We start from the raw sequence: 21,848 nt of genomic DNA, 5'->3' as shown, positions 1-21,848 counted from the left end.
TAAGCAAAGCATAAAAGCTTTCTGTGGACTCACGGCATTATTCCAGATTATCTGGTGTTTACAAGGGCAGTTTATGGAGTTACTTAACCAAACCAAGAACTGGTACAGCCAGAGCATTAGCTTTTGGTGGTACGTGGTGCTCGGAGAAATTACTCTCCTTGGCACATTCCTTGGAGGCATTAGGCTGGGCTGTGGATCAGAGGAACCTGCCAAGGAGAAAGTGGGTTTGAAACCTGCCCACGTACAGCCAAGTCCCACTTTGTTTGTCCTAATTCAAGCAGGCTGAGGTTGTTGTTTTTTTTTTTCTCCTCTCTTGGAAAGGTGTAATAAAAAGAATGAGCATGTGCATGCAGAGAGGGAATCAGCAGTGCAAAGAGCCGTGTGGATAAATGAAAGAGTGTGTGGCAGAATTGCAGGTGGCACAGTGCTGATTTAACTCCAGCTACGTCGAACAGGAGGCTGCGGTCGGTGCCTCACTAATTCTGCAGAAATGCAGCCAATTTTCTGAGCAATGTCTGTTTTCACAGTTGCTCTCCCTCGCACATCACGGGCACGGCCAGCGAAGCAAACAGAAGTGCTGGGGCTCAGCCAGGACCCTGCCATCACCCCTTCCTGTCCCCATTTCACCGCCTTCTGTGTCAAGGAGAGCTACTGTATTTCATAGAATCACAGAATGGTTTGTGTTGGAAGAGACTTTAAAGCTCATCTTTTTCCACCACCTGCCACAGGCAGAGACACCTTCCACTGTCCCAGGTTGCTCCAAGCCCTGTCCAACCTGGCCTTGGACACTTCCAGGGATGGGGCAGCCACAGCTTCTCTGGGCACCCTGTGCCAGGGCCTCCCCACCCTCCGAATAAAGAACCCCTTCCCCACATCTAATCTAAATCTCTGCTCAGTATTCTTGCCGAGAAGGTGTCCCAACGTTCATCCAGCCTTACCCCACGTCCTGAGGGTATGTTGATGTCTCTGTCCCTGGCTGAGATGGAGATGGGCAAAAGCACCAACTGCAGCTGGTTCTGAGCTTGTGCACTGAGCAATACATCAATTCTGCTGATCTAATTGTTCCCGCTCAGAGCCACGGCAGCGAGAGCGAGCCAAGAGGTCTAATTCTGTCTGACAGAGTACATCATTGATACTTCAGCCTGCCTCTCATGTTAGAACAAAATTAAAGTGGCCAAAGCATGCTGGTGACTTGACACAATGAGGTCAAGTCACAGTAATAGGGCTTGAATCCCTGGTTTTTTAAAAAGACCCACAGTAAGCCAGTCTTAGCACATTAATTGGTTAATGGCCAATCTTTGGATGGTAATCCAACATGTTGGTGCTTTCTTTAGCCTCCCTGATGGTATCTGGACCTTCGGCTTCATTCAGCAATCCTCCTGCCTGTCCAGCTGCTCACAGAGCAGTGTCCTTACTGAGCACCCCATCCCTGCTGAGCACCTTGACCCTGCTGAGTAGAATCATAGAATCATAGAATACCCTGAGCTGGAAGGGAGCCACAAGGATCATCCAGTCCAACTCCTGGCTCTGCGCAGAACACCCCAACAATCCCACCTGAGAGTGTTGTCTAAATACTCCTGGAGCTCTGGCAGCCTTGGGGCTGTGCCCACTGCCCTGGGGAGCCTGTTCTGTGCCCAACCACCCTCTGGGGGAAGAACCTTTTCCTGAGATCCAACCTAACTCTCCCCTGACACAGCTCCAGCCGTTCCCTGGGTCCTGTCACTGCTCACAGAGAGCAGAAATCAGTGCTGCCCCTCGAGAGGAAGCTGCAGATCATGAGGAGGTCTGACCTCAGGCTCCTCTTCTCCAGGCTGGGTGTCCTAGTTAGAACAGCTGGGACCAGTTCATCACTGGATGGGTGTAACCCAAAACTGTGTATTCTAGAGCCTTCCATGCCATTGCCCAGAAACTGTTCTCAATGAACCATTTACACCCTCTGCCCATACAGCCTGACTCCTCAGGCTATAAACTGGGTGTTAAGAGGCCTGTGAGATAGGAGGATGCTCTTGTCCTCACACCCTTTGTGGAGCTCCCCACCCTGAGGAAAGTACTGGGCATTCCTGCCTGAACTGGAGAATATATAATCTTGGAGTCTTGGGACTTTTTTAACCACTTATGGGATCCAGAGGAAGACTGCAGATCACCACTCTCAGCCAGACTGCACCAGCACTCTCACCAACAGGTTTTCCCCTCTCCTTTTACTTTGGACTCAGGGGGCCCAACAAACACCCCTCAGTTCATGCCCCAGGGTGCTGGGTTATACATTTGGGTTTTGTGGGTTAAAACCAACTGTTTGTCTGTATAATCGTATTACTGTATTATTTTATTAAATTGTTATTCTTTTGAGTTGAGTTCATTTCCCCTGCTGGTTTACCTTTAAACCAGCACACTGGGTATCACATCCCTCCCGAGCATCCCAACCCCTCACTCACCTGGTGGAAGACGCCGGCTCCGTGGTTTGCCTCTGGATCCGTGTGCGCCGCATGATGTGGTCCTTCATGGACATCTGGACCTCTGCAGGGATGTCTGGGGACGTGTGGCTGATCTTCACCGCCGCCTCCAGGAAGCTGATGGCCCCCGTGTCCTTGAGCTTGTCTGCCATGCTGTCCTTGTGGCAGCCTGCCTCGCTCCTCAGCACGGCCAGGTTAGAGGAAAGGGCCTTGTTCCTCCAGGGAACCCAGCACAGCTTCCAAAAGAGAAACAGAAACACTGCCACCAGGGCCAGTCCACACACAATAACTATCACTGCAAGGAGGCTGACGGAGAGCTCTACAGGGAGAGAACAACAGCGACAGGGAGGGGAGGGACGGGAGAGGAGAGAAGAAAGATGGTGAGAAAATCATAAGTAAATGGAAGAAATGGTCCAAGCTGACTTATCTCACAACTAATGTAGAGCTCTCGGCAAGTTCTTCAAGTGAGAGTCAAACCCAAATGAGCATCCCCGGACAGACTTGGGACGTGTCTGGGTAGAAATGAGTGTCTCCATCTGGCCAGAGCTATGAAGTTTCATACCATGATGCTCAAACTGGCTATAAAATATCACCCTTGGTTTGTTTTGTGTCATCAGCAAACTGCTGAGTCTGAAATCAGGAAGAATTGTACAACTGCATGGTAGAAACAAGCTCCAGTGCTGTACTGGCAGAAGGTGCCTTTCTGCTTCATGCCACGGCTGTTCAGGCACTACAATGAAAAAAATCCATCTACCACCATCCTGGAAGTAGATTATTGTTGTACTGTCAACACCCACATCTTGTCCAGATGTGTCCAGGGGGAATAAAAAGCAAATACCAACACCAAAAAAAAAAAAAAAGATCACGAGCTGTTGATGCAGAGAAACCAAACATAGAAGGAGTCTGTACAGAGAGTACTGCACAGTCTTCCTTACTCTGAACAGCACAGGAGCTGTGTGTTCTCTGACTCTCTGAGACACTTTTACCTCATGTGTTGTGTAATTCAGCATTTCAGTCTTTTTCTGGAGAGGACAGAGCTTCCATACATGTGGCTGAAGAATCAGAAAAGAGGGAATATATATATATATATATGTGTGTGTGTGTGTGTACATCTAGGATATGAAATTATTCACAGCACTTCACAAAGAGAAAACATTGGCTATTTGAATTCCTTTTCTACAGTGTATGAATTCCCAGATTCCTACCCAAACCAAAACTCCAGGAGTTCAGGATCACAAGGATCACAAGGAATACCAGTCCCTGATGGTGAAGCCAGGGGAAGTCTGCAGTGTCAGGACTACATGGATTGCTTTGAGTTCATGGATAATTTCCTGACTGCCTGCTGTGTTATTTGTAGTTACCAGTAGAACAACACTTCTTAATTACCTAAGTGCAAGTCAGGACAGAAAGGCAAAAAACCACCAAACACTCCAAAATTTTATACATAATAACCATTACCTCTTATTCACCCTATTTATGGCTATTCTTGAGCCATAAATGTTTTCTGTTACCACATTTATTTCCCTGTCTGACCCCAAGGAACATGGTTGGTGACCTCTGCATTCCTGAACTGGGGAACTCACCTCTATGCTATAAATGGGATTCCTGACATGTGCTTTACCTTAAACAGGAGTCATAAAAGACCTTCTGCTTCCCTTGGTCATATAGTTTAGTTTTGTACAGCTGTAATCAGACATTTAATCATGGAATGGTGGGGGTTGGAAGGAGCCTTGAAGATAAGGTAGTTCCACCCCCCTGCCATGGGCAGGGGCACCTTCCACTAGACCAGGTTGCTCAGAGCCTCGTCCAACCTGTCCTTGATGCTTAAGGCTAAGAAAAAAATCTATGAAATATGAGAAAAGACAAGGTTTTTACATTGACAAAATAGCTGAATTTTAAAATTATTGAAAGAAACACGCAAAGAAACAAAAAAAAACAACAAAACCCCACCCACCGTTTATGAACCGTAACAGCAAAGTGTTCAGGAACACATTTGTGTCATTGGCCTTTGCTCATGTGCCTCTGGGAATACAGCAGCTCCTGGGTGTTTGGGATTGCTGCACCAGTTCCTGTAAGTGAAATCTCAAGGCAGCACCAGACACAAGATGTGACACCTACACCTGAGCAAGTCAGTTCTGCTGAACACCTGGGAAACCATCTGTTGTTTCTGATATCCCGGAGGAAAGTGTTTTCCCACAAAATTACCGAGCTTAGCAAATTCACCAAGAGCCCGAGGCAAAGCTCCCTGACTGCCCACAGGTGCTTTCAACCCAAGGGCAGGGCTGGAAGGTGCCAGCAGGTCCGGAGGGAAAGAATAAATGTCGTCCAGAGCTTTTTACAACTCCTCTTTCCCTTTCCCAGCCTCCTGTACAGGTCAGGCTGCAGCATTTATTCTCTCCTTCAGCTCCGAGGTGGAAACACAACTCGCTGCTGGGGTGAATAAACAGATCCCATCTTATTTAATAATGAATGGGGTTGTACAAGTCAGCGGCTGAGCTTCCTCAGAGATTTGGCTAAATGTATTCTCACCAAAGCTGAGAGCAGAGAGGTACCAATTCCCCACACTTTGAGTTAAATCTTGGAATTGTGCCCAGGAAACTCAAACACTTTCATAAGAGAAAACTCAAGAACCTGGACTTTTTGCAAATACCTCTTTGTTGGCACAAAGGAAATCATTGTGATGCAGAATCTCTCTCTCCTGGGAATTGCTGCATGACACAGAATTTTTGTTATTTCCACCCATTCCAAGGATTTATATGGGCCATGTGGCTCATTAATAGAAACCATCAGAAATAATCAGTTTTTCCTTCAGAAAACCTGTTGCCAGCTTGAGAAAGATCTTGGTTCTTGTCACTCCTTGCCAGGCTGGCATTCATAATGTATCTGACAGCATTACAGACACTTTTATGCATGACCTCCTACTCCTTCCTCTGGCAGCTGCCATAAAGCAGGAGGAGAAGGGATCAGGATTTTACAGGCAGTTTTTAAGCATCTGCCTGGTTAGAATATTGGGTTGTTTGAAAATGACATTGAATTCTCCAGGACTTTTTCGCAACTTATTAAACTTAAATATCAATTGGACAGAATTGACCTTCATTGACTTAATGAGCTTTCTCTTATGACTTTGAAAATACCACTTACTTTCCAGAAAATACATAGTACTCAAAATGTTATGCTTTAAATGTCCTTTAACTTACAAGGAACTGTAAAAACAGGATAATTCCTCATCTAGCAGAAAATGCCTCAGGGTCAGAGCTTGCTTGGGTATTCCTGGCACAGAGGGAGGTGAAGCCAGTTCCCCCAAAGACAGAACAGACCAAAAAGACACCTCAGAAAAGGGGAAGAATGAGTTCCTTGGTTAGTATTATCCCACCCTGTGCAAGGTTTGGATCCAAGATGTCCTAAGCAGGGGGAAAAGAGGGATGTGCCTGTATCCAGCAGTGAGGAAGGAGTCTGTCTAATGCAGGAACAGTTCAGCCCCTGACCATTCACGAGGGACAGAGTCACATTATCACTCTGACAAACAACCCACCTGAGGAAAAACATGACAAGAACTATGTTTTTATTGTATTCTGCTCTAAAAAGATTAACAGCAAGTTATTTGTCACTTTGCTGTTGGGTAAGTGGTGTGATAGAAGTGCAGAGCAGCTCCAGCCATTCCTCACTCTGGTCCTATCAAACTCTGTGCTGGTCCCTCATCCTCTCCCAGTTCCCCTGAGAGACACTGTCATGCTGGAAAATGGGGTTTATTACAACTTGTAATTGAAAAGATCAAGCTTAAAAGAAGGAGGTTGCAAAAACAAATTAACGTGGTTATTTTCCAGTCTCGCTCCCCCCTGGGAGCAAGAGCTGCTTCCCAGAGGAATCTTCAGCTTTTGGCCACAGAGCAGCAGTAACGAAGCTCTTGACTGACTAATGAGGAGGGAGAGGAGAACAAGGAACAGGAAAGACACGGGTATGAACACGGACATCTCCCTGCATGAGCTGGTATGTTTAGGATAAGTCACCGAGCTGTTATTTATATATTTATTATATAACCCATTTGTTACCAAAACACCACAAAAAAGACCTGAAGCCGATAGCAGCAACAAGAGCATCAGGGAGACTGAATCCCATCAATGCCACCCACAAATGATCTCATTTCTGCCTTGACTCGGCCTCTTGGTTTGTGGTTTTTACCCATTTTGTCACATCTAAACCCATTGCTCCTGAACCTTACCAAAAAGCTCACAGAATGGCTCAAAACTGTAAAATTTCCAAGAAGGTCACTGCTTTTTACTGCCTTTAAATCAAAGACTAAAGGCCCAGGGAAGGACGAAGAGCCAGTGGGGCAATAAAACTGTGAAGCTAAAAGCAAACTGAGGAAGAGGGAATCATTCCATGGTTAGTCCAGCACTCCCCACCCCAGGATCTGTGGACTCAGGGAGCAGCTCATCAGTAAAATCACCCATTTTGTTTCGTCTTGGATGGGAACTAATTAAGAGATATGGTCGAGCTACCTTTCAGCTTGATGTCCCTGATGACTCCATAATACCCAAACTGAGTTACCAAAGGGGATAATTAGCAAGGTCCAAACAGAAAGCGATTAATAATATGACAGAGTCATGATTACAGCAGTCTGTTAACTGCAAGACAATAGTGGTCTAATTGTGGCAACATTGACTTTTACTGCTGTGAAGCAGCTTGCACTGTCATTAAAGAGATTCATGGCTAACTCCGAGTTTAATGTGAAGAGTTATATTTAATATCCTGAAGATGTAATTTAGCTTTCCTTCCACCCACTCCCCATAGAGAAAACAAAACACACTTGATGGCTCTCTCAGCACTCCAGCATCCATTAGTCATTCCAGCTACCTGTTGTATTTAAACCAAGTTGGAATACCATGAGTGGAAGTCTGATGGGCTGGAAACACTCAGTGCTGCAGGCAGAGGTGCCTCGTGGGGACAGAGTGATGCTGGAGGAGCTCAGCTGAAGTGGCCACCACTCAGCTGTCCCCTTCTCCCAGCTCTGTGACACCTGCAAGGGGACAGACACTTTTCTCAGGCCCTGCAGCTCCTCACCAAGGCAGAGGGGACACCCTGACCTGACCCTCCACTGGTGTTGGGTACCAGCAGTGCTGTCACCACAGCACAATTGGTCCCACAGCTCCATCCTCACGCACAGACCCAGACACAGCCTCAAAACTGATCCTACCAAGAGCAAAGGGGTCCTGTGCAGGGCTAAGAGTTGGACTCCATGATCCTTGTGGGTCCCTTCCAACTCAGCATATTCTGTAATTCTGTCATTCCCTGCAAGGGGCTCTAACTTGTAAGTTCTCCAGTTGCTCATGGAAAACCTGGAGAGCTTGGGCTGATTTGCTCCCCACTGGGTTTCCTTCAGCAGCTCCCAGCTATTCTGAGCTACAACTCGGAGCACGTAACACCTTCCCCCCGCAAATAGTCCTGGAAGAGCAGAGCAGCTCCAGGAGATGGCAGATCCCAGAGGCAGGGGGTGATGGTGACGTACCTTCTCCTCTCCTGCACTGGCTGCATGACTGGTTTTCCAGTGCCACACACCAGCCATCGCTCACACCACGCCAGCAGATATTTCCAGGCTCCTCCGTCCGTTTTCTGCTACATTTTTCTCTTGCAACAGTGCTTGTGAGAATATATTGTTCTATTTCTGCAGGGCTTTGTAGGGATCACGCACTCAAGTGATGGATTACTACAAGAGTTATTGCTGGAGGAGAAGACAGGCAGCTCTGGGGCTACAACGGACCACGTGAGGCACCCACCAACTGCTGAGCTCATTTTCTCTCAATTGAGAAGCATCAGCAATGTGAGTTTGATTAGCTGAGGGTTGGAAATTGGGCACGAGAAGCCGCGGTGGATCTCAGAGGCCTGTGGGCAGAGGGGAGCACAGGGCAGCAGCTGTGGAGAGGGAAGAGGGTTCCATTAAACCTCAGACATAGACATGTTTATTTAGCAAAGCTGTTCAGCTTTGGAGGAAGGAACAGGGACTGGGTGGAACAGAAACCAAATATTAGACCCCCACAGCAGCATCGCAGCCAAAACCAAACCAGGGGCCACAGAGGCAAATGGGAATGTCCCCTTTGGGGACACAGCAAACCCTGAGGGGCACCACGGGGGTGAGCAGCAAACAGAGCCCTTTACAACAGGGATTCTGGAAAGGAAACTGTCTGGCTTGTAAATCCTGGAATGCTGAGCTGGATGAGAGGCGACTGCAGTGCAGCAGAGAGCAGTTCTAAGCCAGCTCCCCATCCCTTCTCCAAGCCTCAGGAATGGAAACAGAACAAATAATAAAGATCAGATTGTCCCTGTCACCCCACACAGCTCCAATCCCTGTGTCAGCTGGCAGCTGTGTTTGCAGAGCCCACAGCTAAGTGGGCACTGGGGTCTGCAGAGAGCGTGGCAGCGGGAGGGAAGCACTGCAAGCCCACTCACTGATTGCCTGTGTTTGCTGGGATGGTGTCCAGTGTGCCAGTCCCCTGCTGGTGGCTTCGTTGTCACATTTCAGGCCCCCTCGCTGCCATTTGGCTGTCATTTGAAACTTCAGCAACTTCCTGATTTACTGGTGGCGTTCTCCAGGCAGCAGGAAAATGCCCTGAAATATTCCTGAGCTAGACAAGTCATTAGGAGCTGTCACTTCAAAGTCTAAGCGCCGTCAATTCGCCTTTCACAGGCAGCCTGGCAGCACAGGAGCTGCTGCTCCAACACGATCACAGAGCTGTGGGTCTCAGTGAGGGGAAAATATTTCATCAAGTGCTCAGCAGATGTTAAAGGACCAGGTCAGAACACAATTCTGGATGGAGCAGAGCTCCTGCCACCCCTCAGACGTTATCTCATGCTGTGGGAGGTGGTAAGGGCTGCAGGGCACCACATCTGACCCCAGAGCACTGGGGACATTGATCACCTTCAGGTCTGAGGGTCACAGACCTGTTTTCTTAGACCTTCCCAACTGCTCCTGTGCAGGGAGTGATCCCAGCACCAGGAGCACAGGACTCACTTATGGCTCTACCCACACCTGCAGTCACCCTGCTCAGACCCACCAGAGCTTGGCTGTTTGTCAGGATCTCTCATAGGAGGACATGGACCATCACCCAGCTGAGGACAGTGACACATCCTGAGAGTTTGTGGGACAGGGAATTGAAGTCACAGAAATACCTGGCACCATGACTCATCCAGATAAAAACCAGAATCATAGTCAAACCCTGCACTGGACACCCTAAAATCCCTCCCTGTCCCTGAGAGCATTGTCCAAACACTCCTTGAGCTCTGGTAGGTCTGGGGCCATGATCACTGCCCTGGGGAGCCTGTTCAGTGCCAACCATCCTCTGGGGGAAGAGCCTTCTCCTCACATCCAACCCAAACCTTCCCTGACACAGCTCCATCCGTTCCCTCGGGTCCTGGTCAACAGAGAAACAAATCAGGGTGTGTTTTAATTCTTGGTCATGTAAGTAATAATCCACTTCTTTTGTTATTCTGCATCAACCACAAGCAATCCCACTGGAGACAGAGTGGTGAATTTGAACTGACAAAAGTTTTCACAGACTGAAAACTTTCACACTGAGCTCATCACAGGGAGCTCAAAGGCAAACTCCCCTCTCAAAGCAGCAGAGGGGTGGGAATACTGGGAATGCTCATGAGGTGGATGTTGTGAGAGGAGACACTCATAGAATCATAGAAACATGGAATGGTTTAGGTTGGAAGGGACCTTAAGGATCATCTTATTCAAACCTCCTGCCGTGGGCAGGGACACCTTCCACTAGACCAGGTTGCCCAGAGCACCATCCAGCCACAGAATCTCCCTGGAAGAAATACCTCCCTGGAAGCTGAGATTTCTCCTGTTCCTGTGCTTCCCCAGGCCCTGGACACTGAGTCCTGTGCTATCAGCTCCCACCAGCCTCCTCCTGCCAGCACAGGCTCCCCAGGAACCCCAACGGAGCCTCCTCATCTCCTGCACACACCGAGCCGTGGAACGGATCTTGGGGAGACAAGGACAGGAATACTCAAACTGGATATGCCAAAGTTTCAGTTAGACAGCAAAAAACTTCTTAAAAATTAATTTGCTGCTACCACAGGGTTCCTGCCATGCAAGGGCTTATTGGAATGCAAACTATAAGCTTCAAAGGGGAGGATGAATCAGAAGCTATTTTGAGAGTAATTATATAAGACTATAAAACTCAAACCATCTCATTATTGCAAGGATGGAGACAACCTCCTTCATATGGAGACCTTGCAGGGATCCAGCATTTCAAGTGTCTGTGATCTATGGCCCAAGTGCAAACAGCAGCCTCATCATTCTCATCCAGGCAAAACTTCCTTCATTAAGCAATGCCAGGGCTTTTCCCACTATTTACTGTGTTTCTTATGGGGATGTGGCTCTGTGGCTGGGAAAGGAACTAGAATGTGTGACATGGACAATTTCGGCCAAAGTTTTGTTCCTTTAACTGTTGTGTAATTTATAATCACAGAATATCCTGAGCTGGAAGGGACCCACAAGAATCATCCAGTCCAACTCCTGGCCCTGCACAGGACTCCCCAAAATCCCAGCATGTGCCTGAGAGCATTGTCCAAACACTCCTTGAGCTCTGGTAGGTTTGGGACTGTACCCACTGCCCAGGGGAGCCTGTTCAGTGCCCAACCACCCTCTGGGGAAGAACATTTTCCTGATATCCAGCCTAACCCTCTCCTGACACAGCTCCAGCTGTTCCATCAGATCGTGTCCTGGTCACCACAGAGAAGAGCTTTCTATGAGAATTTGCTTCCCTGGAAAGCTTGTGAGTGCCAGTACTTGCAAATTCCCAAATGTTGTAAACTGCAGTTCAAATTATAATTAAGGAGAAAATATTTAAGCCATGAATTTGCACATGGAATAAATCTCTGTTCCAACAACCACAGCCCCTAGGCTTTCCCATGTCATGTTGGAGCCTGTGGCTCCTCATGGCTGTGAGAGGATGGGCTCCTGGGACAGCCCTGAGCAGTCACCTACATTGTGCCCTGCCTGCAAGAAGGAAAGAGAGTGTTTTTTATTCTTGCTTACATATCCAGGCTACAGCTGAAGCTCCTGCTCTGTCTTGGCTCGGAGGAGGCGATGCCTGCGCTGTCCTCGTCCTCTCTGCACCCCGGACCTGGTCCCTTGGTGGGGACTGTCACAGCTCAGGGTCTAAGAGAGATGCTTAGACAAGTGCATTAAACAGAGAAAAGACACTGCCACACCCTTTGCTACCTGGTGTTCTTCATCAGGTAGAAGGTTTGGCCCTTTTACCACCCAGGGAAGAGGCAGCAAATGCTCTCAGTCACAGGAGCTGCTCCAGCCCCCGGCAGAGCTTAAAAAAGCAGAGGGGAAATCTGAACAGAGTCATTCAGAGGGAAAGACTAAACGTGATTTTTAAGTGCAGAGTCAACCATGAGGTACTTTAGAGCCCTGTATGTATACAAAGCAAAAAAAAAAAATATAAATAAACACATACAAATCATAGAATCATTAAGGAAAAGACCTCCAAGATCATCGACTCCGACCAGACGGAAGTGCACAAAACACAAAGAAAGGGATGTGGTGTAAGATGAGAGTTTGGTAGCCTGGAGCTTGTGCCTTGCTCACTGAAATAGAATGGAGAAAGAGTTAATTGCCCCAAAAAGAAGCAAAATATCCTGAACAGCTGACAGGCACAAGCCCTCTGCCCTCTCAGGCTCCGAACAGCTGAAGCACAGCCATGAAATACCACCCAGCCCACACCTCTGCTGAGCTGTAATGCCAAATCCAATGTCCCAGCCACCCTCTCAGATGTTGGCTCTGCCTATGGACAGTCCTTAACCCATCCTCAGCTTGACATCCCCAGAGGGATCTGCAGACAAAACTTCCTTCTCCCACCGTCACCTCGCCCGCTGGTGACCGTGGGCTTTGTGCTGAGAGACACAGCAGAGACAAGAACTAACACTCACTCAGTGGGGCTGTGCCCCAGCAGAACAGCTGGGCTGGAGGGGACAGATCAGAGGCTCCTGAAGACCAAAAATGTTGGTATTCAGTGGTTATTGGCTGATTTGGCCTTTCCCTCCAGGCTGTGTCCAAGGCACATTTGTCACTGAAACTTCTGCTGGCATGTGCAGCCCAAAGGGGAACTTTGGGCTGTCAGAGACACAGCACTCCTGTTATCAAAAGTGACAAAAATAGGAAAAAACCCCAACTTTTTCAAGCCGAAGGAAACATTTCCCGGTGATTTATGTCACTTTCTGACTTAATCAACTGTTCTCTAGAGCATTATAAATGTGATAGTAAGAGTTGTCGTTGCTTTCTGCTTAAGTGATGACAAGCTAATGAACTATTATAAGCCACACTGCCTGCAATTATTGCACAGGGCTGTGTGCTAATCCCATGACATTTAATCACAATATGCTGTAGCAACATCTGTAAACAACTTGGTGGTGCTGAACACACACAGTGACCCGGGCTGAGGTTAAATCCCCGACTCTGAGCATCATCCTGTGATGTGACTCTGCACACACAGGGCCTGAGGTGAGCTCTGTGTGCCAGGGGAACCTTGTGGAGACTGTTCAACATAAAGGGAAGCCTCTATTCAGACCTGAAGCTGAGCAGAGGTCGGGCAGAGAAGAAACCACGGAAATCCAGACATTTCTGGGATGCAAAAATCCAGCTGCATTTCAGGATGCGAAGCAAACGAAACAAGTAAAAGCTCTTTGCTGTTGCTCTGTCTCCCTTAAACATCTGAAGACCTTAAAATTTCCCTTCAAAAACTTGGTCAAAGCTGTGTCTGTTGTGAGGCACCAGCACAGGTCTGCAGTGCCTCTGTGCCCACACTCTCCACCCCGGAGCTGCTGCCTCGTTGTCCCTCACTTCCTACTGTGGGATTCATTTTTAGGGAAAGGCTTCCCTGCAGCTCTCTGTTGGACTCCATTTTGGCTCAAAAAGTCACTAAAATCAGGCTGGCCTGAAAAGATCTCAGGATGAAGTTTAACTGGGAGCAGAACTGGGGTCTCTCCCCACCCCAACCCTGCACAAGTGCCCCCCCCTCCTAGTGCCAGCAGCCCCCTGCTCTGCAATCCGAGCAGTGCTCAGTCAGTGTGGGCAGAAGATCCCAACTGTGGGACAAGGCAGCCCAGAAAGCTTTCCAGAGACTTTCCTGAGTGGCCCCTGCCCAGGACATGGAGCTCCTCCAGCACAAGGGGTTCCTTGAGCTCTCACAGCATCCTGGAGGAGCTTCATTACCTGGATCTGCCACACTAGAGACCCAAAACTAGAGATGCAGGATTCATCCAGAACTCCCCTGGCTCCAGGGGCTGCAAAGGTTGGGTGCTACCCAGACCAGTGTCCTCAGGTTGCCAACTGAAGCCACCCAGACCCAAAACAATCACTTAAACCCACATTATGCCCTCTTTCTCTCTCCCTCTCTCAACTTGTCGTGCCAGTAACACCCAGCACACAGCAGCCCCTGGCTCTGAATGGCAGAGCAGCACCAGTGGGTCCTGCACTGCTCAGGATGCAGATGGAGAGCCAGGAAGGTCCCACCTGCCCGGGCCCCACGGCTGGTACAGGGACCCTGCTCTGAAATGCAGAGGTTTGGAAAAGAGCATTTCTTTGTTCAAGCTGCGCTGAATGATGAGGGAACTTCCTCCCTGAAAGGCTCTGCTCCTGTCATTAGCTGCTGCTGCTGCTGCTTCCATGAGCTTGGAACAAAGACAGGGATCTTTAACCCCTCAAATGTGCTCCGCAGCAGTGGTGTGTGCAGGCTGGGCTGCCTGATCCTACACATTGATTAAATGGGTTCGGAGATTCCCTTTTCCAGTGATTCTTTTCACTCCACACCCTGCAGCTCACAATCCTGCCAAAATGAACATTTTGACCAGAGCCCAGATTCAGACCTGGGATCAAATAACTCCGAGCAAACGCTCCCCAGCATCCGAGAGATGAAGTGCTGCATCTGGAGAGGATAAAATGAGGAGGTGCTCCCTGTGCTCCCCTCACACTGTGTCACACAAGTGTATTCACTGCTTTGCAGCAGCTACAAACACACACAGAAACCCAGAGTAATGCAATCCCACAGGCACTGCTGTGCTAGAATTCCTGGGCAATTATTATTCCATGGAACCAAACAGTCTAGGGCTGTGTGTCTTAATGATGGCTTGGAAAGGGCTTGTATGAACCATGCTCCTGGCATCCTGCCTTCAGGCTTTGCTACACAGTTTCCTGTGATGTTGTCAAACATCAACCTGCACTAAACAAACTGAACTAAACATAAAGACACCCTCAATCAGCATCTGCAGCTCCGCTACGCAGGAGACACCCTGCAGGATAACTTTCTTTATTCCCCAGGCAGGTGAATTGTACAGCTAATAATCACTCCAAAAATCCCCTCCCTGACCGTCCAGGATGCCATTTTGCAAGGTACAAGTATAATTAAAGACAATACATGGCAGAGAGACTAATTGCATCTCTCCCAAACAACTGCCAGCGTGATTGCTCTGTTAGTGAGTCCACTGGATTGAAGCAATAAGGGCTGTTGCAGACGAGCTCCCCGATTTTATGACATGCAGATAGGAAGGAAAAACATATATTATCACCCTTGAAAAAGAAATAGCAAATATTAAAGCCAGAAAAAGCCACCTAACCAAGATGAGATGGAGACCCGGGGTCCTGAGGAAGAATATGTGATTGCACCTAGAAACGGGGAACAGTAAGAAGAAACAGGTAAGAAATACAACGATAGCCGAAACTGTAGTTAAATAACAAATCGTATGAGGCGTGAGACCCTGTTGTGGGTCTGTTCTGTCCCTGCACAATGAAGACACACATGTGAGAGGCTCCGGCTGCCGGCGAGCACACGGGGGGTGTGCGTGCAGCAAACGGCGCCCGGCGCCGGAGCGACTCCAGCACGGCAAAGATGTCAAGCAACAAACACCTGCAAACACAAAAACGCCAACCACCTTCCCCGAGCCATCCCACGGAACGGCGGGGAAGCTCGGAGCCAGGCTGCGTGTGCGTGTGCCCTGGTTTGAACCAGCTGGAAGGAAGCACACGCTGGGTTTCGGCGAAACGCCGGGAGGATGCTGAGAGCGGGAGGAAATGTTTCGGCGGCGAAGGCAGAAACTGCTGAAGCAAAATGTGTATTTTTTTAAGGATAAGCGGCTCCATGTTGAGGAAAAAAAAAAAAAAAAGGCAAAGAATTATTAAAGTAACTTCAGAAATGTGGACTTACCAGCGCGGCAGCAGCTCCTCAGAGCGGTCCCTGGTCGCTGCCCTCAGCCTGCTCGCGCATCAATTGACACCAGCAGCGATCCCGCCGCCTGTTTCTATGGAGTTGGAGATGCTGATCCCTGACTATGCATGAGGCTACTGCAGCTGCATCGGAACAGGCTCCCCGGTCCGCAAAAAACCTACAAACAGGAGCAGCCTCCCCGCTCTGCCTCGGGGATGAATCAACCAGCAGCAATCAGGCGGCTGCAAACCTGCGTCTATGCAGAGAGGTGCTCACAGGGCTCCTGAACACGCACACTCCACACGGCTCCAGAGGTGCATTTTATTTACCAGGACCATCACAGAGCAGAGCCAGAGGCAGCTGGAGAGTCACAGATCCGCACACAATACATAAGCAGAGATACGTGTCCATAGAGAGGCAATTTAATCTATTTTTCCTACATTGACACAGCTGGTTTCAACACTATTCCAATATAGTTTTGCAAACCTTCCTCCTGGCAGCAAGGTCTGAACCTGATACCTCCAGGACCTGAGCAGAAACCTGGTTTACTTGATCTAAAGAGGAAATCTGCTGCACATAGCTCTGGCTGGCTCTTTCCTGGGAGGAAAGGCAAGATCCATTTTACAAGTGCATTACTCTGTGATAAGAAGGATATTTGCCCCAAGGAGCAACTCCTCACATGCCTGGCCTCAGGAAACACAAGCTTCAGTGGATAATATTAGCTTTGCTTGGGTGGTTTTGAGCATGTTTACTGTTATATTGACTTAAAATACACTTGAATGGTGATTCAGGAAACTGTTATTATGGCTGGTGAGTAAATTCCAGACGTGCCCATATTTCACAGGTAGTGGCTGCAGGTATCCCATATCCATGAATGGGGGTGTAATCAGTTTTCCCATTAGTCAAACTATCCTATCAAGGGATAATTTTTTTTTTCCAAGAAAAAATACTCCAGAAGCAATTTCTCAATATAAAAATGGTCTTTCTGCACCAACATTCCCGCAACAAAAAATCCTCTATTGCAAGGAAATTCTCCCCTTTTCCTGCCCGCAGCAAGAACACTTCTGTGCTTGGTTTAACATTTTAATAGTCTTTGCCAAGTGCCAGGAGGGTGTTCAGCGCTGTACGAGCTGTACTGAGAGTTCAAAAAGAACAGTTCACACAAGGGGCAAAACACTAAACGTGCTCTGAATTACTGGGGGTGAGAGCCCAGGACAGCTGGCAACGTGTGCTGGGAACACAGATTATCCTAAAGTCGCCTCTGGTTTTCCCCAGCTGCCCTATTCCCATTCTCTCACTTCATCTTTAAACCTCCTGCACCAGCAAAGCACAAGAGCATTTTGCAGGGGTGAGCCAGTGCATAAAGGAGGTTCTGAGGAGGGTACACACACTATGCTGAGATCAACAGGGACTGCTGAGCTTTGTGGACAGAACCTGCAGCCCCTCTGTCCATCACCCACTGCATCCTGAGCTTTCCAGAGGGAAGCAAAGCTTTTTACAAATGGATCATTAAGAAGAAAAAAACCAACAACTTGGGTTGTTTAAAGAAAGTCACAGCACAGTAGTGCAACAGGTAGGAATCAAACCCAGGGGTTTGCTCCTGGATATGCTCTGATCCTTTTGTAAATTCTCTCCCATACCCAGGCACCATCCCTTAAATCAGCATCACAGGCCACCTGCTGCACTCATACAATCATGGAATCACAGAATGGTTTGGGTTGGAAGGAACCTTAAAGCTTGTCTTTGTTCCACACCCCCTGCCATGGGCAGGGACACCTTCCACTAGCCCAGGTTGCTCCAAGCCCCATCCAACCTGGCCTTGGACACTTCCAGGGATGGGGCAGCCACAGCTTCTCTGGGCAACCTGTCCCAGGGAAGGATTACTTTCTAACACCCAACCCAAACCTACTTTCTCTAGTCCCACTCCAGCAGCTCTGCACATTCATTCCAGAATAAGTCAAGCTCAAACCTTCCATCCCATCCCTCCACATGATCTCCCAAGCTGGCAGCCTCTGTCCTCATCCAAACCCAGCACTGTGAATCCACAGGGAGCAGGACCCAGCTCAGGGGAATTTGGGGAGTGAGTCAGCAACAAAATTCAGTCCAAACTCAGCAACAACCTGACAAGTCACAGCAGAGTTCATGGTGGTGAGAGCTGTGCAGGGCACGACACAGTCCCAGTTCCCAGGGATTCAGGGATGCTGGAACCAAGCTTCCCTCAGCAAGGACCACAGAATTCATCCCCCTGGATCAGCCCTGGGCAGGAGCAGGCAGGGAGAGCTCACTCCACTGCAGGAGCTCAGAGCAGCCCATGGGGAATCATAGAATTGCAGAATTCAGCTCAAGAATCCCTTCCTGAGCTGGAAGGGACTCACAAGGATCATCAAAGACCAACTGGCCCTGCACTGGACCACTCCAAGTACCCTGTTTCCCAAAGGCTGTTGCAGCTCCGCTCCCATGGGAAGAGGGATTGGTGAGGGGGGCAGCTCACTGTGCTGAGGGGTCCTGGCAGTGGGGGCTCCCCTGTTCCACAGCCAAGGGCTTTGCACTTCAGTGGGGCTGGACCACAAACTCTCTCAAAGATCCAAGAGCTCCCACTGCCCCTCTAGGGCAGAGAAGGGCCGTGTCCATGCATTTAAGGGACACCACAGAGGTGGTGAATGCTGTCCCCGTGTCACAGGCACTGCCCCTGCACACAGCTCGTGCCTGTGCACTGGTGGCACTCACAGCATCCCTGCACGACAGCTGAGGCCTGGCAGGGAAGAGAGCTATCAGATGGAGGGAGCTCCGGGGGAGGGTTTCAGACAGGCACAACAAAAGGCTGCTGCAGCTCTCGCTCGATCTCAGGGCCCCCAGCCAAGAGCTCAGTTCTATTCCTGGCACCGCCGAGGGCCAAACTGCGGGCGAAGCTCCCCCTCACACCCCCCTGATGCATCGGGACCCAAACCTTCCCCAGCCAAACACCTCATTTTTCTGACATATTTAGCTGCTGGGTGACTTGCCAGCAGCAGCAGCAGCAGCAGCCCTGCAATCCTCCTTTGTTGGGTGTACACAGGAGAAATGCTGCAGCTCCATTTCTCTTGTTGACTTTAAGGAGGAGATTCAGCTATTACATAACCCGAAGGACAGAGAGCAGATGAGCATCTACCTCGTCCACAGCAGCACTTTAAACCATTCAGTCCAAAATGGTTTAAAAAAAAAAAAAATCACTGCATAAAGCCTTACTCTTACATAAACTGTTCAGTAATATTTTTATATTCACAGGTTTTTTTCCCACTCTTGGATGCAGTTCAAGAAGGCTGGTGATACCTGGCTCGTTTCTTCGCCACTCCACAGCATTCCCTGAGGATACTGCTCCCCACCAACGCATGAAACAGCAGAAAAAAACCCAAACCGCCCCTGTGGGACTGATGGCAGAGCTGTGCAGGAGCAGCCTGGCTCCCAGCTTTGGCAGCATGGCAGTGCTTTCTTCAGCATGGACTTCACCAGGATACTCAACCAGCCAGGCTGATTCAGCCAGAAGTTAATAGATTTATCCAGGAGGCAGCAAACTGACCAAGACACCCGAGACTTCACGTGATGATGACAAATAGGGCCAATTTGACTCCAGCAAACTTGGTGATCGGTTGCCAGGGCTGTGCTGTCCCCACGGGGACACTCCAGCAGGAGCCAGGACTCCTCTGCCTTGGTACTGACATGGCACATGCCTCGTGCCATCTGCTCATCTTCACACAACCACACTTTTTATCTGCCTGCCTTTATGAGGACGAGCTCGCTGGGTCTGAACACAGGACTCCAGGCAGCCCAGAGCAAATTTGCTTAATGTAAGACTTCAGGATGAAATGGACAAAGCACCAAGGCAGGTAATGAGATAAACATCCAGACACTGATGGGAAAGGTTTCGTACCTCTGTAACTGCATTAGTTAACACTTAATGCAAACAGATATTTTCCCGTGCTGGAGCAGTTTTACAGTCAGGTATTGAGAAATATTAGCACATGTCGGGCCCAAAGTGTGTTCTCGGTGCTGTCTAGACATAAAAATGGGCCCAGTCGTGCAGAGCAGAGACAACAGCCCTGGCTGTTCCTGCAGCCAGCCCAGCACAACTCACCAAGGCACTGGGGCTGACGCTCCAACCAGAGCTCAGAGCACACAAACATTTGCAATGCTAAGGGCAGATGATGATGTGATCGCGACCTGAACACGAGGTCCTGAACAGGCTGCACAAATAAATTCACATCTGTCATGTCAGGGTGGACAGAACAAGAGCAGTGCAGGTCTTGCTGCTGCAGAGTCAGGAAAATGTTAATTTTGGTGCTGAGGTGAAGAATTCCCAAGTGATACAATAAGTTATTTGCAATAAGGAAAAGAGCTGCATGGGATGTGATGTGTAAGGACACGACCAGCCGTGGCAAGAGGCCTCCAGAACAAGGTATAAAGCAAAGTTATTAAAAAGAGAATTCAGTTACAGGCAGAGTGGGGTGTGAAAGGAAGGTGTTTGGCTGGACATACCAGCAAAACAGTGCTGGAAGCACCAGTGCAAACCAACAGCTGGCAGAATCCTGGTGACACCTGCCCTGGTTGCCAGTCACATGCCAGCATGAGGGGGCAGGAAAAAGGGAAGGAAGATGACACAGAAAGCCTTGGGCAGGGATTGATGGGTGACTGTGCTGCACAGGGGTTCTGCAGGGTGTGTTCAGAAGGAGAGAAAGAAAGTTTGTGAGAAGTGGTGCTGTGAAATCCACAGGCAGGTCACTGCCTACAGAAACCTTAGAAGGATCCTTCTGAAAATGTTGGAATACACATACAGGTCATCAATAATGCTAAAAACCATGAGATTTGGGGTTCTGCTCCTCAGCACATGGGACTCAAGCTTTCCCTGCCAATGTCTCCTGAAATGACAGCAGAACCTCACTGGGGCAAGGAGGTGTGAGCAGAAGTGTATGGAAAATTCCCCCTTTGTAACACAGAGATGCCTCTTTGCTCCTGGAGTATTATCCCTGCTCCTGACTCATCACTGACACACCAGTGTCCCTCCCTGGCTCTACAACCCGAGGAGGAACAACTCAGGCAGTCTTTACAGAGAGTAAAATGTACGTGGGAGTACCTTCAGATCCCTTACTGGTGAACTAAAATCCATGAAATCCATGTGAGTCCCTCCTTTTCTCAGACTGGGATAGCAGCAAACAGTTTCTGTCACCTCAGTTACTTCAATAGGCTCTTTACTACTCTTTTTTGTTGGTTTGGTTTTTGTTTTACACAGGACAGGACTCCAGGTTTGTGTAAAAGGAACTTCCTCAGAAACTTTCTCTCATTAACCAGCCCGGAACACCCCGACTGTCCCCCCGTGCAACATTCCCATTCCACATCAACAGGTGAGGCAATACTTGCACCCAGAACTTCACCGTGGACCATGTGTAGAGGAAAATAATCCCCCAGCAAGAGTGCCCAGATCAATCCCTCAGGTCTAACACAGGGATCCCAAACATTTCCCTTTCCCCACGGAGTCCTCCTGCCTTCCACAGGCACCCTCCAGACGGGAGCAGGGGACTGTACCTGGCTCGGAGATGATGAGGCTCTGGTCAGAAGGCAGCAGGAGGAATTCCCTGCAGGTGTCCAGGTCCAAGCTGGGTAGGCTTTTCTTCTGGCACAGCTCGGTGACGATGTGAACTGCCCTGCGACAGCGGCCGTCGTCCCTGGGGCCGCTCATCGCCCTCTCGCATCCTCCGCCAGCCCCTGCTCTCCAAGAAACTTGGGCTAGCAAAAGAGGGTGGGTTTGGTTTTCATCCCACGAGCAGCTTCACACCAGTTCCACCCTCTGGCATGGCAGCACCTGCTGGGACACCCGGAGCTCCAGCCCTACGGACCCCGCTCAGAGCCGGAGTCTCCCCCAGCCTCCCGGCCCCTGAGCTCCCCACGGCCCTGCCAGCGCTCCCGGTGCCTCATTGCCTCTGAGATCACAGATCTGTTTACTGCCAAGGCTGCTCCAGACAAAGAACCTCCTACCAAACTCAGTTTCGTGCCCTCCACACGACACACACGTATTAAAGCTGCAGCCCAGATAATTCTTTTTAACCCTTTCGTTGCTGCCCTTTCTCCAGGTACAGAGTTTCAAATCCCCATCCCGGAGAGATTTTGCAAACAGAATGAATGCTGAAACCTCCTGGCTGAGGATGGCACATCA

At 49.2% G+C, this 21,848-nt stretch overlaps 1 protein-coding gene across 1 annotated transcript in view; it reads right to left on the bottom strand.

The window, feature by feature from the left end:
• Positions 1–21,595, bottom strand: part of SYT6 (synaptotagmin 6) — a 36,181-nt gene extending 14,586 nt beyond the window's left edge. Inside the window, exons 1-2 of the mRNA XM_027746267.2 lie at positions 21,221–21,595; positions 2,433–2,769 (exon numbers count right to left, since the gene is read on the bottom strand). Of these exons, the coding sequence (XP_027602068.1) occupies positions 2,433–2,769; positions 21,221–21,374 (491 nt within the window). The 5' untranslated portion in view covers positions 21,375–21,595. The remainder of the gene's footprint in view (positions 1–2,432; positions 2,770–21,220) is intronic.
• Between the last annotated feature and the right edge of the window lie 253 nt (positions 21,596–21,848).

Source organism: Pipra filicauda, unplaced genomic scaffold, assembly GCF_003945595.2.
Source record: "Pipra filicauda isolate LSUMZ 115617 unplaced genomic scaffold, ASM394559v2 scaffold249_size1133689_pilon, whole genome shotgun sequence".
NCBI classification, from domain to species: Eukaryota; Metazoa; Chordata; class Aves; order Passeriformes; family Pipridae; genus Pipra; species Pipra filicauda.
This window is presented reverse-complemented; position numbering and strand designations above follow the sequence as displayed.